The 16,533-nt window shown below is 38.4% G+C and overlaps 1 protein-coding gene across 2 annotated transcripts; it reads right to left on the bottom strand.

Moving 5' to 3' along the window:
• Positions 1–964: 964 nt before the first annotated feature.
• On the bottom strand, positions 965–15,742 carry ezh1 (enhancer of zeste 1 polycomb repressive complex 2 subunit). Of its 2 annotated transcripts, none has more exons than XM_055021524.1 (20): positions 15,688–15,742; positions 13,629–13,813; positions 13,371–13,496; positions 12,984–13,106; positions 12,729–12,846; positions 12,113–12,343; positions 11,544–11,646; positions 10,238–10,401; positions 10,014–10,105; positions 9,761–9,923; positions 8,199–8,383; positions 6,445–6,536; positions 5,766–5,794; positions 5,546–5,671; positions 3,736–3,914; positions 3,546–3,641; positions 3,389–3,470; positions 2,754–2,834; positions 2,590–2,674; positions 965–2,464 (listed from the first exon to the last, which is right to left on the bottom strand). In XM_055021524.1, exons 2-20 carry the CDS (start codon positions 13,809–13,811, stop codon positions 2,404–2,406), a joined length of 2,319 nt encoding a protein of 772 aa, XP_054877499.1. In that variant the 5' UTR covers positions 13,812–13,813; positions 15,688–15,742; the 3' UTR covers positions 965–2,403. The 2 variants fall into 2 exon arrangements, with proteins under 2 accessions (XP_054877499.1, XP_054877498.1); XM_055021523.1 differs by lacking the exon at positions 15,688–15,742 and adding an exon at positions 14,976–15,571.
• Positions 15,743–16,533: the final 791 nt, after the last annotated feature.

The following is a 16,533-nucleotide window of genomic DNA, read 5'->3' as shown; positions in this document are numbered from 1 at the left end:
AAAGCAAAAGCTGAGCAAATGGAATGAAACTGTTGGTTTGTTGGTGATGGTTTCCGTTTTTGTTACATGGACAATCCCCACTGAAAGTTTAAATGTGCGATAAACTTAGATCACATGTGCTTTGCTGCTTATTATTAAAAAAAAAAAAATGTTTATCTAAATGTAAACACATCACTGAATCCGTCGTTAAATGGACATCCACCTTAGCAGTGTCACATTATTTTCACTTTACAACAAAAATCATATGTGGTCCCTGGAGTGTGTGTGCGAGACCCGACCTTTTGATGTTTGTGTATTTGCAGTTTGGCCACCAAGACCGAGTAAACCTGCACAGATGCCAACAATTTAAGCCACTAAATGTAATACAGCAACTCTAGAATTGCTCTACGGATGATGTAGTGAGGGTTACAGTAAAATGGTCAGTAGAGGGAGCTATTCAGCTGGATGTCAGCACTGACAGGGTGTTTGCTTTATGTTGGAAATATGAAACTTTTTGAGCACTATTTAATGCATCCTAGCGTTAAACTTTAAAAAAATAATTTAAAAACCTTATTTTGAGTATTCTAAAGTAAAGGGATTGTAATATGGGTATGTTTTGGCTCCCAGAAGCAGATTTTAAAACCTTCAACGGGAGAAGAGCATTTTCAGACACCCTGTCAGTCACGATTTGCATGAGACGGATGATAAGGCACCAAAGCAAGCAGGAGGCATGATAAGACCAGCTCAGATTTCCCTGCACCACCAAACAGAAGCTTTCTGAAACAAATATTAAAAGTCTGGATTCTTTTTGTTGTTCCCCAGCTTTATTTTGTAATGATTTCACTGTAAATGACCATTACTGTGTAAATTAAAGCAAACTGTCATCTCAATAAAAAAAGCCTAAAAATGAAAACTGTAGTGTGTTAAGTGAAGTGCTGACTGGATGTAATAAATAGGCAGGAAGCAATAATACATCCAACATTCATAAAGTATAAAGTTAAACCTTTATTTTTATAGGCATACAGTATACACAGCATTAACCTTCATGTTGTCCAATACTACTCAGGGAGACCTCATTTGAAATGAGCAAGCTTTCAATGAAATACATTTACAGTGCATTGCAAATGTATCCACGCTCCTTGTAGTTTATTTTAAAATTTTACAGAAACAAATCAGTTTGTAGTGATTTTATGTGATAGACCAACACAAAGGAAAAACATGCATATTAATTTTAAAAATAAAAAATTAAAATGTGGCGTTTTTGTTAATCTGATGTCCATTATGTATGGAGGAAAACCCCCAATTACCATGTAGATTGCAAAAAAAACTCTAAATGGTAATTATAAATTACCATGTATCACCATGGAAACAGACTTTCCTGTTTATTCTGTCATTTTTAAATATGAAAAATATAAACATCTAAAACACTGAGTTGTGGCAAGTGGAAGTTTATGTTTCAGCAGACATTAGGTCAGTTGTAAAGTAGATACAATGCTTACCTGTTTATGTTCAACATTTTCCTCATTCAATCTCAGCATAAGCTATTTCACAGGGTGGAACTGATGAAAACATCAGTCTGCTTATGACCAAAGCTGCTGGAGAAATACCTAAGTGGCCTCTATTCATTTCATTGCTACATCTTTTAGATGCAGATGTGTCCCAATAATTGTAATGCTAAGTTGTTTCTTCTCTAAATTGTGTACTATTTTGTATTGATCTATTACATAAAACCCAAAGTCGGTAGTTGTAATGTCATAAAACAATGTAAGGAGACCAAATGAAAGCAGAGTGAAAACCTTTGCAAGACACTGTATAATAAAAAGCACGGTGAATTAAATGTTACACAATGGGTCATTTAGCTTTTTCGTACTTAATAACCTTTCTCTTTTTTTTTATACAACACATCACATGCAGATTATTTTAGCTTTTTAATGAATAATCTTTTGGCACTTCTTTTGAATGTTAAAGGAAGACATTTACTCTTACTATTTTACTTTATTATCATGGTAGGATGATGTTTATATGTTTGCTGTATATACAACGATCTGAGTACCAATTCTGGGATTTTGTGAGGTAAGACCTCTTCTTTGCCATCTAAAGTTACATTCAGTCAGTCGGTTTGTCAACTAGTTGCCTATTTTTGCAGAACATTGATATAAATGAGCTTATTTCATGGCAGAAATGTATTAATGATGCAAGCTTTTCAGTGGAACAGTCAGGGTATAACGCTATTATCCACAATACTACGTGACCGAACAGGAAAAGGATCTGACTGAAGCTGAAGCACTTGGCTAACACGTTTAGTTGGTGATGTGTCAAAAGACAGCACATGCATCTCACTGATCTACATTATATATGCTGAAGAAGCTTGCATAACGTACAGAGATGTTGAACGAAGGCCAGTCAATAGATATAGTAACAAAGCTAAGTCATGTCCACTTCCCTCTCTATCCCCACATACTTCAGAGCATCAGCTTGGCTGTATCTGTGGGTGGAAACAAGTCAAGAAGCAAGTAATTAAGCAGGTAAAAATGCATAGACTGCATACACTATTTTTCCTCTAATGCTACACTTAAACTAATGTAGTCACAAAAAGGCCTGCAACCCCACCTGTAGTCAAAGAAGAGCTCTTCCCCCTGCAAGATAGCTCGCTTGGCAAAGATTCCAATACGGTGGTCTCCATTAACCATCACAACTGCATTGGCAACAAGAGCAACATCAGTGAAGAAAGTCTTCAGAAAACCTTGAATTCATTCTGCCAACGAAACACTCACCTTTAGCATAGCAGTTGGGGTTAACTGAATGATTTGCAAATCGAATTTTGTTCCCCTTTCGTGTGGCATCCACTACAAAATCTGTAGACAGAATTGAATGATTAGTTCAGGACTTTTCAAGACTTGTAGAGTTAGAATTGTATAAGTAGTTCATATCTTTGCAGAAGATAAATCCCGAGTACTTCTCCCTAAAGCAAAAGTTAACAGGAAGGCCGAAGACAAAAGTGAGCTTCTATGATCTTAAAGTCTCAACAAATCAAGAGGATATATTGGGGAACTTTTATATACCATTAAAAATATGTGTACGGGAAGATTATTAATCAAGAAACAACTTTATTAATTACAATAGAAATGGTGCTTGGCAGAGGTATGCCACCAATGATCTTCTTAAGTCAAACATGAACTGAGAGCAGAACATAAAAAGTGTTTTCCTCCAGCAGCGTCAAAGTCCAAGTGCAACAAAGTTGAATTTATCTACTAGGAGAACGTGCTATGAGTTTTCTCTACTTCAATTGGGTTTTACCTCTGTAAGCTTAAAACAGAACATCACTTCATACTATCTACCCTTCAACACAATTTCTGATTCCAGCTTAAACATATAGTAAAGCCTTGCAGCAAGAATAGAAAAAACCTGCCGTTGTTCAAATTGAAAAGGAAGCTTGACATGTATTTGTCGTAAATCCTTCCTCGTCTGTCTGCCTCATCTTGAGAGATCAGCTGCAGATAGAAATGAAAGAATTAAAATCGATTGTCAGAAACTGTGAAAAATCTAATTAAACTGCATGGACTTGCCTCTCCGCAGTACTCAGAGATGAATTCATTCTTCTGCACAGGCTCTTTGATGAATGTTCCCCAACCAGCAACATCTGATGGAGCCAGCAACAGGTGCTGAAAGAGAAGCCATAAGTAGTTTTCTTTCCTGATGCACAACATCTGAATATTGGACCATTAGTGTACACTATCATCTGGAACTTTCATGAACCTTTTTAAGGCCTCTTTGGATGCTGCAGTTCTTACAGGACACCACTTTGCTGTCCCAGTGGTCGGCAGCTCCACAGGTCATGCAGAGATCTGGGTCACACTCTCGTACAGCCAGGTAGCATGGACACTGCTTGGTGTTGCACTGGGTTTTACATCGGCAGCCTGGGAAACGGTTCTGGCCTGCAAAACATTTAGATACAAGGAAACTGCTTGACCAGGTTCTAGTGCAATTGCTTGTTCACACATATAGTGACTATCAATCGCATCCCCAGAAACAAGGTAAGGATGACTTGGTGAAGTTCAAACGAGCATTGAATGGGAATAAAATGGCAATTTCCATGGCAATTTCTTTGATGCAAGATAAACTAGTCCGAATATTTCAGAATCTGCTGATCTACTGGGATTTTATGCATTATTTGGGATCTATGGAGGACAGTCCAAAAGAGAAAAACCATCCAGTGACACCTTGTTGATATCGGAGATGAGAGAATATAAGTCAGACCAGGTTGAGATTACAAAGGGCTAAAAGATGACTGTAGGAAATTCTCTCTTGAATATATGAGTCAACCTTAAAGCAGAATACAATAGAGAAGACCACACAACAGGTAACACTAAAAATGAAGTGTAACAGATTGGAAAAATATTGCTTGGACTAGTGGGTTGATTTTAGCCACAACAGTCAGATGGGGGGCGTCAAACTATGGCATAAACAACGTGACAGCCTGCATTTGTTTTGCCTGTGGGCGTGTAGGGGATATTTGTTGCACATTCTTGGCCACTTAGTAACAAATGAGCAACTCTTAAACATCACAGCATACCTGAGTATTGTTGCTGACCATGTACATTCTTTGTGACCACAATGCACCCATATTCTGCAGCTATTATAAAAGTAAGACGAAATATATCTTATTGATAATTGATACCTTGTTGAATAGTTGACCTTTCTCACAGGTCTATGACAGAAAGGAAGTTTTGAAAGATAAAGGTATCTAATCCTGTGTACCTAATAAAGTGGTTGATAAAGCCATATAAGAGCCCTCTACTGGCAGAAATGCTGATATACAACTAAAGAGTGCAACTATCTATAACATAAGGCCCAGACATATTTTTGTTTCTCTTTGAGGTGCTCTTTAATCCCCAATTCCTTTCCTCTCTGGGGTTTATGTGTCAAACATTTTCAGGCTGGAAGAGTTTGACTTATACTGATGATGCTGTATATCAGGCACAGAGCCTCTGACATCCCTTTGATTCTTTTCCAAGTCCATGGACTTGGAAAAGTCCGGCCCTCTTTTCCACACACATGTGAAAAAAGAGGGCTGCTTCCTGTTTGGCAGCTGTGTTCCTCTGCTACGGGAAAAGGCGGCATAACATGGAGAAGGGAGGAGAGTGAACAAGGAAAAAAAATAGTTTTTTTTTCCAAGCCTTTCTCTTTATCTGTTGTTAACCCTCCAGAGGGTGAATTACAAATCTGATTCCACCACCATGTGGACATTTTGGGAAAAGCTTCTCTGGGTCACACCTGCTGTAGTGAAAACCTAATTATAAATGCTGCCTTGTGGTAAAACACAACCATCTATTCCCACCAAAAGATGATTTGCTTTCTGCCCACTGCCAAAATACAGTTTGTATTTCACATTCTACATTTCTGCTCCTTTGTGACACGAGGGACTCAAAGAAAAATGCTTTCAGTGACAACCATATTAATGACCTGGAAGAGCAGGCTGAATGCAACTACTGTTTGCGAGCAGCACAAGTAAAAAACAATTTTCTGACAAACTCTTGATAGGTGAAAAGCAAACAGTGACACTCACACTCGTGTTCGCACTGACAGAACTTCTCACAAAAATTCTGGGTCATCACACAAGGGCAGGAGCTGTCACATGGGTGGTCAGGGTGGTCACATGGCTGATAGTTGTACACCTGATTGGAGGAGTTATCTGGAGCAACATGGGGAAAAAGCAGAAAGATCAAAGCTACAAGCTGTGTTCCAGGTCAAGGAGAAGCAAAAATCAAATGTGAAGATAAATTTACCTTTTTTCAGCTGAATCTTTGCCCACAACCTACAAGAACAAATAATTTAAGGCTCTTTACAAAACAAACAGATCCTGTTTTTAGACAGAAAAATACAATCATCAAATAACAGACAGATTAATTAAGAGTACATAAACTAAAATTTAATTGTAGTTATTAACCATTGCAGTCACATTTATTTTATTTATCCAATCTGAAAAAAATGTGTCATATCTAAAGAAACATTATTCTTCCTAAACAGGCTTGGAGGGACAGTGGATAGTTGATTGCATAAAGTTATTAACTTTGCAGTCATCATTCATAACAAGCATGCATGTCATGCCAGTAAAAATTAAAGACTCCCCTTTAACAGTAAGAACCAGTGGCTGTGACCGAATGAGTTTGAAAGGCCGGATCAGTAACATAAAAAAACCCTTAAACCTTATTAATGGTGATTGATTATGCTGTTTTTGATAACTGGATAGTATTTTTGTATGCTGCAAATTTGCCATTACTGACAGTCTCTTTTTTCAATGTTTTTATTTTCACCTCTCTTTGATAATGGACTATAAACTACTTTGTTTTGGTTTATTACCTAAAATTTAAATACATTGCTTTTCAAGTTGGGTTTGAAATATGACCAGATATTGACAGTCACAAGATATTAAAAAGCACTGGTCCATAACAGACAGCAACTTGCCTGTGTTTCCTTTTCTTCTTTTGGGGTGAGATGCCTCCATCTACCAAAGGGACCCGGTGGATCAGAACCTCTTTCGCTGCAAACTCATAGACCTGTGAGAAAGGTCAACAACAGACAAGTTAACCAACAAATCAATTACACATGCACACAATTACAACAACTTTGTCCTCATAGCAATGACATTGTGCAATATTGTGCAACCTGTGTACACTACTAAATAATCTGTGACAAAATGTCCTGCTTAGTTCCATCTTCTGCTTTCACAACCAGAGTGCATCAACCAGATGCAAGAGTGTATCTGCACACACACTGAAACACACACACACACAAACCACCTCTGGCTGCCAAAACCCAGATTTGGCCTCTTCCCCAGGACACAGACATGCGTAACGGTGCAGCTGGTTTCAGCATTTTCACAGAGTGAAGCAGTAGGCGGGACATTCGCAACATAAGCAGAGCTATTACAGTCTAATACAGATTTTGTTGCTTTCTGATAAAAAGAGACCTCCAGGAGTAGAAATGAAATAAAGAGACTGGATCAATGTCTCTGACAAGGTTTGAAACTATAACACTGACCACCAATACAACTAAGAAAACAAAGAATAAAATATTAATAGCAGCCCAGAAGAGACTAAAATGACTGCAGATGTTGCCTTTTTTAAGACTTGATTACATGTAACTATGAGCAATGTCACATCTGGTAAGAATCCCTGTTTATTGGGCCACATGCAATATAATGTTCTAGTCAGTCCAATTAGGTGCAGCATAAAACCACAAGCTCACTATGCATCTGTCATTACACAGGAACTAACTCAAATGTAACAAAAACCCCCCAAAAACATCTATAGTGTGTTTTTCACTTTGTGTCCAAACAACCATGTGTCATTTTAGGCTAAGACCAAAAACATGTTTCTTGGATAATTACTACGAGACAACAGATGTTAAATGTTAGTATGTTTCTTTATTATATTTGTCATGGCTTTATTTATTTTACCTATTCTACAAAAACATTTAAGATGGGCTGTTTAAATATATCAAAGCAGAGCCCACTTAACGAAAGATGATGTTCCTTGAGTCATTTAAATCTAAATTTAGGTTTGATTTCAACAAACCTCTGTACAAGGGTTAGGGTTGAGAAACAGACTGATGGCTTGACAATGCTTTTCTTAAAATTATAATGATCAATTTAAATGTATCCATCATAAAAATCTTGTAAAAAGATTTTCTAACAATTACCTGGAAGCCCATAAAAAAACCCTAAAACGCCTTTAAGGAGCTTAGAGCAAATTCTTACCACGATTGAAAGCGTGTGTCTATGCCATACAGAAAGGAACTGCAAGCTTATCTTTCATATGAAGTGTAAAGAAACATTTGCTCTGTATGAAAAAGGATTAAGATTAAAGTTTTCCTCAGAGAACACCAAAACTCAGAGATTAACGTTCTTTGAACAAAATTGTCAAAATTGGATTATTTGGACATTAGAACAGAAGATATATGTTGCATAAACCAAATACAATTCCATAGAATCCATCATGAATTATATCGTATGTGTGGGAAAACGAGACAGTTTGTAAAAAAAAAAAAGTGAACTAAAGAAGAGTTGGACACATTTTTGTTTAGATTTTTTGTTTAATAATTAAAACAAGGTTATTTTTTGTTGTTCAAGTTCAGTAAAATCCCTTTTAATTGACATGTGAATATTTTGTAATGAAGAAAAAAATGTTTATATGAAATATGAGTATAACATTTTTTACCTGTTTGCAGTTCTTGGTACCAATGAGACGTGCAATGGAGCAGAAGTTGTTAAAATATGTGCCGTGCAGCACCCTGAACAGTGACTCCTCTGCCCCACTCCACTGGACCACACAGCACTCCTGACGCTCTATTTCATCTTCGCCTGGACGCAGCTTGGTTGGAGTCTGGCAGCGAGAATTCCCCTCTATTACACACACCCAGGCAAAAACAAGGCTTTGTGAAAAAACAGGAAAAAAAATGTTTTATTCTTTTTAGAAAAGTGTTTGAAGATCTTTAAAACACATACCCTCTTTTATTGTTGAATATTGCATCTTGTTATGCCCACAAACGCCAGGATTTTATGTGAAAGACCTTTTTTTTGTGAGTTTTCTAAATTTTATTTGCAAATAAAATGGTCCATTTGTCTTCTGCTCTGTTGGGTTAATAGCTTGTAGAACCTAGAACCAATTTTCACTGCAATAACAGCAGCATGTTTTTGTGCTGATTCTCAGCTTTGTAGAACTACATACTGACATTTTTTGCTCAATCCTCCTTGAAAAAAAGTTCATATTCTGTTAGATTATATTACATGTTCACATGTTGCAATTTGCTGGCCAAAAACTTTGATGTTCTCATTTTCTCATCACTTTATTCACATAACAGAATGATATTAAATTATTTAGAGGTGGAGTTTAGACACTATCAATTGACATTTCTAGGCAAAATGACTGTATTTCCATTGACGGACACATATATGATGGAAGATTTTGGGTATTCAAAACTAATGCTCTTAACATCCCAAGGACAAGCTGGAGAGGTGAATGTTGCCTGGCAACAGGCTGAATGGAGCACAAGTGAGGCCACATGCTCCAGCTTCTTCATGCTCTGCATCAGTCTGTTGAACAATCTGTTTTTCCACATTATCCTTACACGTGTGATAAAGTGTGCTGAGTCACTGGCTAAGCTCCAGTAATTTCCCACACCAGCTTCAAGAGAGGAACTGATCGAAAAAAAGATGAAAGATTCAGGGTGGAAAATTAAGACAACAAGCCGGTGGACGGTTCTCTGATTTCGTTCTTTCCGCTCTCTACATCAAGATGTAAGCAAGAAATGTAAAAAGAGAGGAGAAGAAAAGCATGGAGATGAGGAGAAGGCTGGGCTTGTATGGAGGCTGATTCATGCAACAATAATTGTTGGTATATTTTGGTTGGCAAGAGACAGCTGACACTGGAAGAAGATGAGAGGAGAGAGCAGGATATGACTTGAAAACCGCAATCTGCAGCCAAATGTTCATATTTAAGATGGGGAGCAGTGAGTTGGGCAACACAGTCATGCAGAAACTAGGGAAGTTTATGGTAAATGATGCATCTAATTCAGTGACTCAGTGCATTAGGTTTCTGGAAACAAATTGTGTCTGTACTGTACAAACCCACAGAGCAGACAACCTTAACCGCCTTGCTATAAACACATTATCACATTCATTTCCAAGTGGCTGCAATAATGGATTTTTTTTCTGCTTTGTAAAACAGAAAAAAAAAAAAAAAAAAAAAAAAAACGTCTTTCAGTAAGAGGAGTGCAATACCTGAGGAGGAAGTGGTTTCATGGTCACTTTCACCCTCCTTGCCTTCCTCAACAGACCCAGTTGGTCCAGAACCGGTGGAACCGGTGGGTCGCTGCTGCCTCCGTCGCCTCCGAGATCTCTGCGACCGTAACATATTCCGATCTACAAACTCTTTAGCTCCTTTCTGCAAAAATGAAGTATTGATGGGGTAAAACACAATGAGCACTGAAATGTACAACGTATCCCAAGCATAGAGTTCATGGACTGAGTATACCTGTAAAAGGAAGCAGTCTTCCCCACACGGTTCAGTCTCCATGCGGATCTCCTTACTCTTCCTCTTGTAAACATTGGGTGTTGCATGAAAAGCTTCATGAACAGAGACAATGCATTCTCACTACCTGCTGCACGAATTGCAACATTCAATGCAAACATTAATAAAATATTTCAATCATAATATATTGATCAGAGTCATAAATCAAACAAAAAAAGGGCTATTACGGTGGAGGAAACAGTCATATTTGAAGCAACGTCTACAGAAGAGTGTGTGGAAGGAATGCAACGACTGCTCCCTCTGCACAGACTTTGCAAAAGGCCCATCTAAGTTGGGAGTGCAGAGGGGGGGGAGTTTTACTGGGCCTGGTGGCTCCTGTAGATCCTTGTACCTGTGAAGAATATAAAAAATATGTCAAAGCTTTAAAGAAATAAGAGATATACTGATCTGATATTAATATCTGTGTCCGTCCAGATGTTCTATGAAGGTTAGCAGTGACAAAGTGCCCAGTCCATAAACTGTGCAGAAACATAATTATCTCTGTTGCTAATTCATTAATTAACTGCTATATAATCTGCATAATTAAGACAACCTCAAATTGGTGGAAAGATCTCAAAACCAATACATCATTCATAAATCTAAAAAAAAAACAAAAAACAGATGAGATACAAAGTCATCAGAACCTAAAATATTTATCCACAAATGGATGACATACAGAAATGTGGTGACCCTTCTTGAATCATCAAGGGAGACCCAAAAGAACCCTGAAGCTGCATATATAAAATCCAATGGTGAAAACTTGAAGGAAGGAAGATATGCCCCATTACATCAGGTGTAAAATTAACAACATTTTTCTAAAACAGTACATCATATGATAAGCACAGGGGGGTAGTTTCCTGGTCTGGAGCTCCATTTGCTGTTTTAGCTGTTTTAGCTCCATCAAAGAATCCTGAAGGAGAATGTTTGGTCATCAGGTTAGAACTAAACAAAAAAGGTCAAAGTTTAGACCTAAATGTTAAAGCAGGTTGCTGGAATTTAAAAAAAAAACTCTTCTGCAAACCAGAGTGGACCAAAATTTCTCCACAGTGCCGTAAAAGAATCACCGCTTTCCACTGCAAAAGCTAGATGGGATTTGTTGCTGCCACGGTTGGGACACCCAGTTCAGGGGGCAATTATTTTTTCAGATATGGCTATGTAGCTTTGTTTTCCTTAGCAAATTAAATAACTGTTTGAAAACAGCATTTTGGGCTTACTTTCTTTCTTTGATAGTATTAATTCATTATTCAGTATTGTTAAATAGCCATTTGTTCATTCAGGCTGCCACAGGGTGTACTAATTTTCACTTGAACAAATCTGTAAAGGGCCAAATACTTCTTATGGCACCATAAGTTCTAAGGTCTTTCAACTCCTGATGCAAGTATCCTTTGAGTATGAGAGCCAGAGAGGAACCCAGAATTCATCTCCGTGGTGAACGCTAAGCAACAGACTACTGATCGCGGTGCAAATAGATCCCATTGACTGCACTTTTCTTACTTTTCCTTCAGCTCCTCTGTGGTGCCCTTGTAGGGAAACATCGAGGCGATGGCTGTAAATATCTTATCGTTAGGGATCCTCTTGCTGCCGGACACATCCTTCACTTTTAGGAAACAAAGCAGGGAGCGTTACACAAGTGAACCAGATATGACCAAACATCAGGTCTTCATACAGATGCATAAACACTGATTATGCAAAAAGGGTGTTTGAACAATTCTGAACAAGACATTGTCTCCTCTTCTCAAGAACAGTTAGTAACAATTGTTCTTAATGGTTGTACTTTCTTGTATTCTGTAATTTATAGCCTCCCTGTTCATGCATGCACAGTAGCTCCATTTCACAATTGTTGGGAAAGTGTGTAGTTACCACCAAATCCAAACACAGCTCTGTAATAGGAGTCAGGTCATATTAGTGTCATGAACAAACAAGTTTCCTCAAACAAGGAAAAAAAGCCACAATGTCAGTTCAAGAGCTGCTGTGGCAGGACGACCTTGTGGCAGCTGCATGGTGTAAAAAAAGGACAGTATGTGCCTTGTTCACGCTGAAGCACTCTAAACACAGATACTCACACTCTGTGGTGCCTCTCCTTTTTCTCCTGATTAATGTTCCAGCTTTAGTCTCTTCTGAGCCTTCCACTGAGCTCCTCCTCATCATCATCCTCTCTTCCTCTTTCTTCCCTATAACCTCTGCTGCTGTCACCCCTGCAGCAGAGTCCTCCTCTTCTTCTTCTTCATGGTCAGAATATTGACTCAAGGCATCCACAAGCTCCTTAAAGATTTCGTCGCTGATGAACCCACCCTCTGGGACAGAAACATTTTTTTTTAATACGTCTTAAATCATGGGTTTATGTAGAAAAAAAATCCTATAAACCTCCACTATTAATTCAGATGAAATACATACACAGCAAATACAGTGTCCTAAAAAGGATGTAACCACAAACTTTGGAAATATTTTTGGTAAGTTTTTGCAACAAACCATCTGTTGTAAGACTTGAAGTTGTATTAACAGATGGTCTCCATCCAATTTGACTAAGTTTAAACTATTTTGAAAAGAAGACTGGAAAACATTTTCAGTCTCTACATCTGGAAACCCAAGAAACACATAGTATTTCCTGAAATATGCAGTTGTAACATGTAATTCTGACGATGTCATAGGAAATAAATATGCCTTTAAGGCTCTGCTTACCTCTGTCACCATGAACGCCATCATAGTTGTCAATGAGTTCCTCTAAGAAGGCCTCATCCTGTTCAAGCACCTCATCACCCATGTAGGGAATGTTGTGTAGGAACGTTTCATCCTCCACCTACAAGAAAAAAACTCCTGTTGGTGCTTCATTCAACAGAATAACATTAAGTGTTTCTAAATGTTCCAAAGCTTAAAAACAATACAGTTATACAATCGTAGAGTGCAAAAACAATTTCAAAATATGCTACGTGATACCATAAAGTTGTGCTGCAGTGGTGACCACGAGTACATGAAGGGGATTCCTGCCACTGTAGACAGAGGTTTCATTGGAATGGCCTGAGAATTAAATTCCGGGAATCCAAACTCCACTGCACACATCTGGAAGAGGATCAGAGGTGAGGTGAACATGACCATACTCTGAATGAGTCTTCTGGATAATTATAATTGAACACAGATGCTGTTTTGGCTCAGGCAGAGAAAATAAATACATTACAGTGAAACTCAAAAGCATGTGGGAACATAAAGATACCCATATATTTTCAAAGTGTTTGGGTTATGAGCTCACTTAAGTCACCATTTCCCTTTGTCACTGCCTATTTGAGCTCCTTTTATCCTAACCGCTCTCTTTTTAAAAGAACATACCTTCTTATTTGCCAGAGATCCACTAAAGGTTGAGACAGGGATGGCCTGAATCCTAAGTTTGGACCACTCTGTATTCAGGAGATTAGTCTGCAGCTCAATCTTTTGCCTGTTGGACATGAACAAGCTCTGGAAATACAAAAAGATCAAATCAGATGAAACTCAAAATAAGGGGATAAACTACATACACAAAGCAATTTTTTTTCAAACGTTCACAGACATTAATCTATAAACCATGTGTCAATGATTGGTTTAACCCACCTTGACCTTGTCTACTTTTTTAAGGCGTTTTAACTGGCGAAGGCGCATATACTCAGACTTGACCCTCCTTCTCCACTCTAGGAGACTGCGGGAAGGGGTGAAGGAGCCAGGTTGAGGCCTTGGAGTTGATGGGACAGCACTGGTGCCAGAGGCCGGGTCTGCAGCAGCTGTTTCTTCCATCATTCCTTAAAAAGTCAAAAAGAGTATTCAGCAAGCAAGTTGAACCTCCTGGTAGATTCAAATTTCCCATTGTTGGCCTGTTATGTGGCCTCCAAAGCACAACAACAATTTTATCTTTTGTAGTAGTTTTGTAAGATAACTCAGATAATTTTAAAGTCATCCCATTCATTTTACACAATTTATATTGTGTGAAAAAATTACTAAAACATCATGTCAATAAACTTTACAAGACAAGCAGATTCATGAAATATCAATTTAAAAAGAAGCATAATTCAAAACAAATCAGTTCATTCAATTCAAAATCTTATGCCGCATCGGCCATAGGTTACTCACTATGAGCATGTATACCATAGTGATAATTTTAATATATTATTTCTAATAAATCTATGTCATTCATGTTGAAGATAAGGGCATCAACATTAAGTCCTGTATGATCCTAATGATTGCATAAAATATAGTTAAAGTCAGTTGATCATATAATGCAAATGAGTGAAAAAAGAGTTGTTAAAGTAATGTATTCCTCAACAAGCCTTCAGTATGACACAATCTCGTTTTATAGAAGAATGCACTTCCCCATTTACCCTAAATGCAACCCTCTTTGAAATACTGCCCCCTGCTGTTGTCAAAACAAAACTGCCATCCTCTGGAGAAAACAAGCCCACCGTCCGAATGATTTAAACAGCACCATGTTTTCTAATTATTTTCAAAGGGCGGCCATTAAAAAAGCAGTGGGCAATTATTGTGGCTTGTAAATAAGGTCTAAGAGTTAAACAGCGTGGAGCATCCACATTGCTACGAAGTGGGCGTGCCTCAACAGAGCAGAAAAGTGCGTAGTACAGTTTTCTGTGCTTCATCATGGCCCGAGTGAGCATCTACATCACTGTTTGCGCCAGAACTCCACCAGAAATGAGCATTAAGGCAAAACTTAGCGCCGAAATCAGCGACAGGAGGTTTGGTCGTGGAGGAGGAAGCTTGCAAACGTGTGGTACAACGCAGATGAAGTGCGCTGCGTCCTCTAGGTGCAGCCACGGCAGCTACACGGTGCCCATTTAAATGGGGAACACTTTAGCGACGTGCCCACCCAAGCTCCACAATGACGGCGCGGCATTCTGGCACACGCGTGTGCACGTCTACATCCACACAGCAACTGTCGCGGTTATTAAATACCTTTAAATCCTCGAGTCCTCTCTGTTGCGACAACAGCCCCGCAATGCGATCAAGTCCCTCTCTGTACGTGTGTGTAGGAAAGAGAGCGAGCGAGAGAGAGAGAGTGTGAGTGTGTGTTGGTGTGTGCGTGCTGGACAAATTAAGGCTGTCTTTGGTTTGGATCTGACGCAGGTATCGTCTCCATGCGTGGGGATGTCAGAGAAATCCCAGCGTTCTCCGCGGACATGGTGGAGGCTTGTTGTCGTAGCTTACAAATAGCTGCGCACTTAGCTCAACCCAAGCAGGATAGTGACGTATTTATTATGATGCAGCCTTTTCAAGAAGAGGAGCCAGGATTTATGCATATTCTGCGTCGTGGGAATAAAAAGTAGCTCGGAGCCGCCGCCGTTCAGCCATTACTCGCACACTCAGGAACTGATTAACTGTTCGGAGGGTCACGGTCACAAACACACGCAAGCATGATTCTCTGTAGGCCTGCGGTTAGTGGCCAGCCCTTGAGAAAATATTAAAATCGACCGCCTGTTGGTGTAAAATACAAGCATTAAAATACATGATGAAAAAAAGACGATTAAAATCAGCAAATAGCCCATAAAACGAAAAAATAAAAATAAAACACATAGCATATCTTACAACAGAAACAGCCCTACACTATATATTACTGGTTTACAGACTAAGGTGATAATGATGAAGAAAGAGCTGGAAACCAGCTTACAGTTTTATAAAATTCCAGCGGACTTCTGTCGAGAGGGAAATCAGCCTACCTGCGGTTCAGCTTTTCTCCTGCAGAGGGAGCTCTACACATTTTTCTTTTCTGTGGAAAAGACAGCGGGCTACGTGCAAGAAACACGAATGCCAGAAAGATCTTGTTTGGCTCCAGACATTTGGAGAGCAATAGCTGAACTCACTATAAAAGCTTTGCTATCAGCAGGACAAAAATCTGAAATATCTTTTTTTTTTTTTCAGACGGCTTGAAATGAACACATCATTTGAAATGAACACATCATTCCCCGTTAAATTGATGCCTTGAAAGTACTTATAACTTAATTCTCAGGTTGATACACATGATTTTTAATGCTCTTCTGTTGTCAATTAATCATCAAATTTAGGTGAAATGATGTTTATTCTTTTTAACCCCTTCATTGCCTCTAGTATTATTTCAGCTTCATTCTTTTTGAGTCCAAGAACTTTAGTGCCTACAGGTGTTTACCAAGGGTAGCCTCATAGCAGAACTGACAACAATGTTTCTTACAACCAATGGCAATTTAGACAAAATAATATGACTATAATGTAGTTTAAATGTGAAAGGAATCAAAGCTCTGTCATGAAATTTGTTAAGGACATTTAAGTGACAAAGACCAGTTCAAAAGATTCAAAGACACAAAGTTTTGATGGGGAAATCCTACAGAATCATCTTGTTTTAAGGGACATTTTGGTTACTAACCCACATATAAAATATTTGATTAATTAAAAATTGACTGGAAAAGGGAAAATCCTCAATTTTAATTTATTTGTGTAATAATTCTGCACATTTATTAATCCCCTACATTTCTGTCCACAT

This window comes from Poeciliopsis prolifica, unplaced genomic scaffold (assembly GCF_027474105.1).
Source record: "Poeciliopsis prolifica strain line A6 unplaced genomic scaffold, Auburn_PproV2 SCAFFOLD077, whole genome shotgun sequence".
Lineage (NCBI taxonomy): Eukaryota > Metazoa > Chordata > Actinopteri > Cyprinodontiformes > Poeciliidae > Poeciliopsis > Poeciliopsis prolifica.
The sequence above is the reverse complement of the archived record's forward strand: the minus strand, read 5'-3'. Positions and strand labels throughout refer to the sequence as shown.